Raw genomic sequence first — 8,984 nt, 5'->3', positions numbered from 1 at the left:
CGTGTTCAGGGGTTCAAGTACTCGAATGAGTGGAGGCATGAGGCACCCAGCCAAAAGCCGACTCTAAAGCATGAGCTGACCAGATGCCCTCCTCCATAGACACCAGTGCAGGTGTCATAGCTGCTGGTTCAGGCCACCACATCGGCACAAACCTTGCACCGCGCCTCTTCCCCCTGTCCCCCGCTGCGGCGGGCGTGCATATACGTTGTGCTCCTGCCCCTCTCCCAGATGTGGCTCCAGGACCCTCCCAACCCCAACAGAAAAGCAAAGCACTCAGACACCTTGCCTGCCCCTCACCGGAACTCCTGGCGCTGGCGGTCCGAGTCGTAGTTGATGTAGATGGCGGCCAGCCCTAGGAACCCCAGGACCAGGGTCAAAGACAGCGGCAGGTTCACGGGCCGGCGCACAAGATACATGGCCGGGGAGGTGTAGACGGCGGGGATCCAGACCAGGCAGCCCCAGCAAAGGTAGAAGCCGGCGCGGTCGTGTGCGATGTCCATGCTGGACCAGTACCCCGTCTCCCACAGGAAGAACTTGAAGATGTAGACCTGGACCAGGGCCACCGACAGGAGCATGGAGGTAGCGGGCGCGCCGTAGAGCTGGGCCTGCTTCACCGCATAGCACAGCGTGATCACGCTCCAGCCCATCATGCCCATGCGGCAGTTGGTCCAGACCTTGATGTCAAAGGCGCCGATGCGCGGGTACAGCTCCATGCCCCAGTAAAAGTCGTAGAGCAGGGAGCCTGTGGTGCCGGAGTCGGTGCTGGAGGGCGCCAGCCAGCCCTGGCGCGGGGAAAGAGGGGGGGGGTTCGATGGGAGCGCTATTTGCGGAGGGGGTGAAGGTCACTGGTTGGTGAGAATGAGAATGTCGTGGGGAAGGGTCAGCCCCCCGCAACCCATCACGTGCTTGGCCCCCCTCTTTCCCATGCAATCACCCCCTGCCATCCGCCCCCTCACAAAAGAAAAATCATTTGCCTTGAGGTAGAGCAGGGTGCAGAGGATGAGGGACATGATGTTGGAGGTGGAGACGATGGAGCCCATGCAGTCGTAGACCGCGCCCGGGTCAAACAGGCCTGCCCGCCACGTGGCAAGGAAGATGAGCAGGGTGGTCGCCAGCGTGGGCACGCCATTGGCGGTGTAGGTGGGCACATTGCCGCGCGGTGTGGTGGGGCCGCGGTGCACCGGACCTGGCAGCCAGACCTGGAGCACACCCTGGAGCAGGCCAAAGCCGAGGATGTAGCGCACCGCCGCCCAGCTGGGGCTGGGGTAGGCCTCCACCAGGAAGGCCCAGCCCCCCGCTTCCAGACGGCCCAGGAAACCGAGGAGGGAGCCGTCGCAGTGCTCGTTGATGTACCACCTGTGAGAAGGGGGGGCACCGCACTGGGCTGGGCAGTACTGTTGGCTAGCCTCCAGGGCGGGCCCAGTTGGCCCGACCCTTCCAGATCGAAGGACCAGGGGGGGTCAAGCTGCTCAAACAAGCACGCTGATGGCCAGGGAGGCACCGGGACTCACGCGTAGACGGCAAACAGGGGGAAGAGGGTGAGGATGCCCCAGGTGCCGGCACGGTGCACGAGCACCCCCGCCCGCCCGCTGACGGCACAGAAGGTGGAGCGGTCGCCCGTGCCATGCGATGTGGCCCACTTGGTGCAGGCAGCAGCCACGGATGCAGCCTCCACCACCACAGTGGCCCGCGCGAGGCCTTCGGAGGCTGCCATCCCGCTGGTGGTCACCGCGTGCATTGGAAGAAGGATCAGGGAATCGCGCGGTCCAGATGCTATGTGTCTGATGAACGTGTGACAGCACTCAGGAGGTGTGCAGAGGGGCAGAGCGGGACGGATTGGAGGAGGGGAATCTGTGGACCAGGGAAGGTGACCCCTCTTGGTCCGGAAGTCAGTGCCCAAGGGGGAATCAGTGCACGAAAAGGAAACTGACTATACGGTCCGATCTTGACTCCCTTGCCGACTATAACTTATACATTGTTGGTGTAAATCTCTGCATTCTGCCCTGTTTGATGCTGGAGGGAGAACCCACGACCAGTCATTTAGGGCGGTGACGGTGTCGGATGTACACTTACTAGATGCCCGACAGCTACAGCACACGGTCGCCCCCTGCCGGGCGAGCAGGGGGCTGACATGCCTGGACCGCAGAAAGTTCATGCGGGCGTCAAGGACATCCTAAAGTCCATCCATTTACAAAGAGGTGGTATCACATATTCCGATACGGTGACAACGCGGCAATGCCCTGACTCCGGCCCAACCCTCAGGCCTCACGTCTAATGGTGATCTGGTGGGCTGGTGGACCTCAACGAGCCTTGCATTCGGGGCTTAGCCATCTGTTGATTGTTCAGGCCCAGCCCACTCACAAACTCACTCTGTTGGGTTCACACCTGGGGCACAACAGCAACAAGCAATTGAGGGATGGCTTACGTGTCATGCACTGGGACGTCGCGCGCTGTGCACAGCAGGGTCGACCATCCCAGTCTCGCGAACCGCAGCCCCAGTTGCCTAGGCAGCTCCGCATGTGCGTCGTGGCCGCCTCCGGCTCGGTATTGGTTTTCGGCTGAGGATCACCCGTCCTCCCACGCACTGGAGAGAGGGTCGAGACACCCCTGCCCCTGGCCAGGGTGTAAAAACATGCACCCTGCGCCCCATCGCAGCGCCCTACTCTCGCAATTTTATTAAGCCGATTATGGAATGACCAGGGTAAGGCCAAAAACGGTGCTAAGTGAGCAAAATCTCGTCGGAGAGCCTTGTGCGGCGCCTCGGCTGACCCATCGTTTTCTGACATGTCCGCGTATACATGTCGCGCAGAAGGTAGTGAACTTGTACTTGAGGCTGAATTTATACAACTTGTGCGATACTTTGTAATATCGTACATTGTCCGCCGTGCCGCCGACAATGTGCATAATTGCGGCACGGGATACCGCCTGAGCACATTCGTGACCCTCCTCGACTCAGATCACTCAATCCGAAATCGACACTGCAAGCATGCGATGGACAAGGGCGTTCGCCGTCTCCATTGGTCCCTGAAGAAACCTGCCCGCGTGCGAATAGTCCCGTTTGAGATCTGGCTTGTCGCGAGACTGCATGTCTGAGTGTCCTCCGTGACGGCCAGGCGCCCCGCGGTATAGCTTCCGAACTGCCAGAATAAATCAGCCCTGCGAGACAGCAATCTTCCGAAGGGCTAGCATCAGTCTGTCTGTACTCTGTTGTGTCTAAGTACGTCCCCGGCACATCGCCTCATCTCCGCAACCTCTAGGCCATCCTCGCCCTTGGTTAGCCATGCCGTAGATCTCAGCACACGATGCGGCCACGCCCCTGGATGCTCTGTGCATGTATCCTGGCTGCCCTGCTGTGGCAAGCAGGGTGCCAGGTGCGATTTTCGGCTGGAACCAAGTCCCAAACAGAGGCCTGCTGTGCAGGCACTCGGCGCCCTCCCTGCCGCATCCATTCCTCAGGCCCCCCTCCCACCCCCCCTCGCCCAATCGCAGCGCATCGGCAGCGTGACAGAGCTGCAGGACAGCGTGGCGCGGCTGGAGCGGGAGCTGGCGCGCGCCCCCGACGCCGATCGGCCGGCGGCCAGCCTGCGTCTGGCACTGGCCCTGCACCAGTTGGACAGCGCGGCGCCAGACGGCCGCAGCCGCGTGCCGCGCGCCGCCGAGCTGTACCGCGCCGTGGCTCGCGGCACCGACGACGACGCCGGGCGCGCGGTGGAGCTGGGCAACCTGGGCGCGCTGCTGCTGGGCGCGGAGGACGCCGAGGGGGCGCGGGCGGCGCTCACCGAGTCCCAGGCCCTGTGCCGCGGCCTGCTCGATGGGGGGCCGTCCCGGCCCGTGACCCTGGAGGAGCAGTGCACGGGGAACGAGTTCAACCTGGCCAAGCTGCTGCAGACACTGGGCGACGCTGAAGGGGCAGAGGCCGTCCTCCGCTCGCGCCTGCTCACCCGCGCCGCCCTCGAGCGCACGCCGGCCCTGTATGCCAAGGTGAGGGGCGGGCGGTGGGCGTGTCACCTGCTTGTTGTGTAAAGAGGACCTCGGGGGTGGTGCGTTGAACCTTGAGGCGATGCCTGGTGACCGTTGGGGATGCAGCTGCTTGCTCCCTGCAGTGCCAGCCGCCCTCCTGAGCCCCTCTGCATGCAGTGCGAGGGCTCAATGCATGGGTAGTGTGCCTGGACCGCCCGCCTGCGGAGCCCCATGCAGGCTGAGTGGCGTGCACAGGGCATCTGGATTTTCAGCAACCCCCACACCCTAATGCATGCGCCAGGCGGCGGCGGCGCTGCCGACCTACACGGCCGCGGATGCGGCGGCTTTTGAGGAGGTGGCGGGTCCGTTGGGAGACAGCAGCCCCACAAGAGGGCCTCTGGCCGGGCTGGAAGCCTACGACCGCGCCTGGATACACTACGCCCTCTTCAGGGCCCATCGGGAGCAAGGGTACGCCGCTCTCATCTGGGTGCTTGCTGCGGGCGGGGCTTTAGACTGCAGGAACTTGAGAGGTGGGCAATGGGATGCTCTCTGGGTCATGGCCTGGCCTGAAGAGTGTCATTGCTGCCAAGCTGGTGGGAACCCACGCCATCGCCTGCCACCCTCCCCGTTCAATCCCTGCATGCCAGGGCGTACGAGCGGGCATGGCGGCACCTGGAGCAGGCCAACTCGCTGCAGGATTCCAAGGACGCCGGCGACGGCAACCTGGCCTCCAACCTCCAGGTGCAATTGTGCTGCTCTCACACAGGTTGATTGTGCGCTGCGCAGCCGGCAGGGCTCGAGCGCATGCTCACCACAAATGAGACGTCCCCTAACCCCATGTGGCAAGGTGAAGGGCGCTTCCACTACATGCCCTCGGCGCCCAAACGTCCCCCCCCGCCCCCGCCTCGCAGACGCTCACCGCGGTGTTTGGAGGCCAGGCGACTGGCTCGGGCCCGCAGCAGGCTGCATGGCGGGCCCTGGTCCGGGGTGCCCGGGGCACGCAGGACGCCACCCCCATCTTCATCGTGGGCCTGCCCCGCAGCGGGAGCAGCCTGGCAGAGGCCATCCTGGCCGCACACCTCCAGGTGTGGGGCGCGGGGGAGGACGGCGCGCTGGCCCCGCTCCTCCCCGACCTCCTGGCCCTCCTGCAGTCGGGCGACTGGCTCCGCCCCGGATCCAGGGTAGGGGTGCGGTGCATTGTTTTGTTTGTGGGAGGAGATTGGTGTCTGGGTCGGGGACCATGGGAGGAGAGGGTGTTCCCGGCCAGCACAAGCGTTGATCGCCTGCATGGTGCCAGTGGCAGAGGCGTGAGCCTGAGCTCACCATGCTCTCCCCGTCGTACCTGCAGAAGGTGCAGGCGATCGCTCGACGGTACCTGGATGCCATGCGGTCAAGGGTACCACAGTCTAGGAAGAACGTAACCCACATCGTGGACAAGATGCTGTTCAACTCATGGTGAGCCAGCAGTTGGAGCTGGTGGGGGGCTTGAAAATGAAGGTGTACGAGGAGCTCATGTCTTGAACAACAAAATGGGACCTCATTGCCTTGTAATATTCAAACTGCTCTCCTCTCTAATATCTCCTTCTCCAACTTGATTCGATTCCTTGCAACCCCAGGAACCTGGGCTTCATCTCCATGCTCTTCCCCAACGCCTGCATCGTGCACGTGGAGCGCCACCCCGCCGACACCGTCCTCTCCTGCTTCGCCCAGTCCTTTGAACGGCGCGGCATCCTCTGGGCTAATAACCTCACCCGTGCGTGTGTTTGATCGGGAGAGGGAGGATGCGAGGCTGTGTACTGGAACTTTGAGATTTCGGTTGTGCAGTCTATGGCTCCTGTTTGGAGAGACTCTGTGCAACCAGCCTCCATCGGCGCTGCACTGCCAGCTCTGGTGCCCAGAGAGGCTGGTCCCTTGGCTTGGCGCCTTCCCGGTCCCAAGCTCTGTTCCTCTCTTTCAACCTCCCTCCCTCCTTCCCCCCTCCCTCCACTGCGCAACACAGGCATCGTGGACCAGCACATCCAGACCCAGAGGGTGATGGCCCTATGGGAGCGGGTGCTCCCCCCCGGCCGCGTGTACCGCCTGCGGTACGAGGACGTGGTGCGGGACGGCGAGGTGGCGTCGCGCGGCCTCCTGCGCGCCTGCGGCCTGGCCTGGGACCCGGCCGTGCTGGGCTTCCACGCCAGCCAGGGACGCAGCGTGGCCACGGCCAGCGCGCTGCAGGTGCGACAGCCGCTGCACGCCCGCGCCGTGGGCGCTTGGCGCCGCTTCGCACCCTGGCTGGCGCCCGCGCTGCGCCCGCTGCGTCACGACGTCGCGGCGTACGAGGCCGCGGCAGGGCTGCCATCCAGCGCGCCGCTCCTCGACGACGAGGTTTTAGGTGGCGGGGCGGTCCAGAAGGATGGGGTGGAGGGCGGCGCCGCCCGCGACGAGCAAGCAGACGCCAGCGCCGCCCGCAACGAGCAAGCAGACGCCAGCGCCGCCCGCGACGAGCTGTGAGTGACCTGGCGGCGTGCCTGGTGCCCGCCGTGCCATCCAGCTCCCCCCCATGAACTGCCGGCCGTGCGTCTGTAGCATGTGTTCCCATGTCTGTCAACATCGGCGTGCGTGGTCAGGTGAAAGGCTGGCACGGTGGTCAGGGGCGGGGCGGTGGAGCGCCGCGCGAGTCAGTCGGGTGGGTGGGGTTTCACGGGGGTGACGGAGCGGCGGCGGGTGTCACGTGGGGGCGGCCGCCACCTGGCGCCGCGCGGTGCCCACCTCCACCGCCCCGACCTTGGCGGCAAAGCGCAGCGAGCACAGCGTCTCCTGGGCGCTGCCGGGCTCAGGGGCGACGTGCACGAGCATGAGTGCCTTGCCGGAGGCGCCGCCCAGGCAGCCCTGGAGCAGGTGGGTCAGGCGGGAGTTGCGGTACGGCACGTGGGTGTCCTTGTTCACCAGCGCCGCGATGACGTCGCCTGTGCCGGCGGCATGGAGTGTTGTGAGTTTTTTGGAGAGGGGTGTGGTGTTGAACAAGGCAGACGGGGGCGCCCGGTGTGGTGTCCTCGCGCCCTTCTGCATGCTGGACAGCCGCATGCACCAGGCTGGAGGGTGTGCAATGGGTCAAGGGTGCCTCCCTGCTCCCTGGAACCCCCGAGCCACGAAGCATCTGGTACACCGGATCCCCACTCCTCCTCCTGCCAACTCCATCCTCCCGCCTCACCCAGGGCGCTGAGCGACTTGTTGATGGCCTGCGTCTCCTTGACGCCCTTGCCCTCGACGCCGGAGCGGGACAAGCGCTCGCTCCCCGCCAGGTCCACCAGGTTCAGCTGGCCTGGAGTGGGCGTATCAGCAGGGAGCAGGCTTGCCAAAGAGGCCAGGTGATCACACGTTCCAAACCAGTCGGCATCCAACATCCGCACACACCACCCTCTGCAAGGCCACAGCGATGCGCGTCGCCCATCCCCCCCCGCCCGCAAGGCCTCACCTCGGACCGTCTGCCCCGTCTCGTCGTTATTCCCCGTAATGCTCAGCATGAACACCATGTGCGAGCGGGAGGAGTGCTCGTTCATCGCGGTGCAGCCGATCGCCCTCTGCAGTGCGGTTGTGTGGGTGTGGGGGATGTGTCATGGGTTTCCAGCCCAGAACTCCTATGTCAGCAGGCTAATCACCAGTAGGGAGGGCCGGCGGTGCCATCAACGCGTCGAACTATCGGCACCAGGCGCAGGCCACGAGCGCCCATGCCCACCACCTCCCCCTCCCTCCCATTGCCCTGCTGTCACCATCTTCCAGCCCATGCCTACCTGCTTCGTAGCGCGCTCAAGCAGGGACTGGGCGGCCTCGGCGCTGCCCACCCCCACTGCCTCTAGGAAACTGACGCTGGTGGCCCCCGTCTTGGCGTCATGGCTGATCTGCAGTGTTTCACGGGGTCGAGGAGGATGGAACAAAACGTGGTAGCACGTGGCCCATGTATTTAGTTTGAGCACCAGCAGCCGATTCACACATGTCCTGCTAGGTCGAGAGCCAGCTCCGTGACTGCCGCCCCGCATCGCCCCTTCAATCCCCAGGGTTCACCCCTCCCCCTTTCACCCCTCCCTCATCCCCATGCCCCTCGTCCCTACCCTCATGCATGAAACAACAGCCCCAAAACCTCACCGTGTGCTTCTTGCCCGGGGGCAGCCTGGCCCCCAGCAGGTCCCGCAGCTCCTCGTTGTAGATCTCCACCACCGACACGGCCATGGCAAAGCGCCAGCCCCGGCGCGCCAACGCCTCGCCGTCGCCAAACAGCTGGCGCATGGCGCGGGGAACAATGCCCTCCTCCCCCGCCCGCCCCAGCATGGTGTGCGTCTTGCCCGACCCCGTCTGGCCGTAGGCGAAGATGCAGATGTTGTAGCCGTCCAGCGCGCTCTGCACCAGCTGGCTGATCTCCTGGAAGACGGCCTCCTGCCGGGCCGCCGGGCCAAACACGCGGTCGTAGGAGAAGGTGTGGGTGGCGGGGGCGGCCCCTGAGGCGGCGGCGTGCGTCACCTGGAGCTCCGAACCTGAGGGTGATGATTTAATTGGGGGGGGGCCCAGGGTGAGAAGGGGATGCATTGTAGATCACAGGGTGGCACAGGTTGCAGAGTGGGAGATGGGGCTTATGAGACATGCGCTGTATAGCCCTGAGCATACAAGACCGGGAGCCTGGTGTCCCCCGGGCAGCAATACCCCTGAACCCCAGCCTTGCCTGGTGGCCTGCATCGCTGCCTGTGACTCACATCTCCCCCCCAGGCCCACTGGAAAACATACAAATGCAGGGGGCCACCCACCATGGTCGCCGTCGGGTATCTGGATGCTGGAGGCCCCCTCCTCCCCGCTGGGGGGCCGCACCCTGCAGAACACGCGGATGTTCCCCTTGAGCTCCTGTGGGAGGGATGGGCAGGTTGCATGAGACGGTGTCGGCGTGGCTGGAGCGGTGTCGAGGGCGAGATAGCGGTGGCTTATGCGTCCCCACCCCAGCATCAGGGCTGCATGCCTCAGCACCCCTGGCCGGTAAAGGCGCAAGCAGCTTG

General features: G+C 64.7%; 3 protein-coding genes across 3 annotated transcripts in view; 1 reads left to right on the top strand and 2 right to left on the bottom strand.

The window, feature by feature from the left end:
* Positions 1–1,714, bottom strand: part of F751_0259 (7-dehydrocholesterol reductase) — a gene marked incomplete at both ends in the record, with an annotated part of 3,482 nt that extends 1,768 nt beyond the window's left edge. Inside the window, 3 exons of the mRNA XM_011402037.1 lie at positions 298–782; positions 957–1,356; positions 1,512–1,714. Of these exons, the coding sequence (XP_011400339.1) occupies positions 298–782; positions 957–1,356; positions 1,512–1,714 (1,088 nt within the window). The remainder of the gene's footprint in view (positions 1–297; positions 783–956; positions 1,357–1,511) is intronic.
* A 1,606-nt stretch (positions 1,715–3,320) lies between these two features.
* Positions 3,321–6,456, top strand: F751_0258 (Uncharacterized protein; the record flags this gene model as incomplete). The annotated part of the gene is made up of 8 exons (XM_011402036.1): positions 3,321–3,371; positions 3,490–3,981; positions 4,262–4,428; positions 4,608–4,701; positions 4,872–5,141; positions 5,309–5,415; positions 5,577–5,713; positions 5,960–6,456. 8 exons carry the CDS (start codon positions 3,321–3,323, stop codon positions 6,454–6,456), a joined length of 1,815 nt encoding a protein of 604 aa, XP_011400338.1.
* A 216-nt stretch (positions 6,457–6,672) lies between these two features.
* The window catches only part of F751_0257 (Kinesin-2), a gene marked incomplete at both ends in the record, with an annotated part of 6,879 nt that continues 4,567 nt past the window's right edge, over positions 6,673–8,984 (bottom strand). The window contains 4 exons of the mRNA XM_011402035.1: positions 6,673–6,911; positions 7,157–7,267; positions 7,421–7,526; positions 7,737–7,844. Coding sequence (XP_011400337.1) covers positions 6,673–6,911; positions 7,157–7,267; positions 7,421–7,526; positions 7,737–7,844 — 564 coding nt within the window. The remainder of the gene's footprint in view (positions 6,912–7,156; positions 7,268–7,420; positions 7,527–7,736; positions 7,845–8,984) is intronic.

This window comes from Auxenochlorella protothecoides (genome assembly GCF_000733215.1).
Source record: "Auxenochlorella protothecoides strain 0710 unplaced genomic scaffold scaffold100, whole genome shotgun sequence".
Taxonomy (NCBI): domain Eukaryota; kingdom Viridiplantae; phylum Chlorophyta; class Trebouxiophyceae; order Chlorellales; family Chlorellaceae; genus Auxenochlorella; species Auxenochlorella protothecoides.
This window is presented reverse-complemented; position numbering and strand designations above follow the sequence as displayed.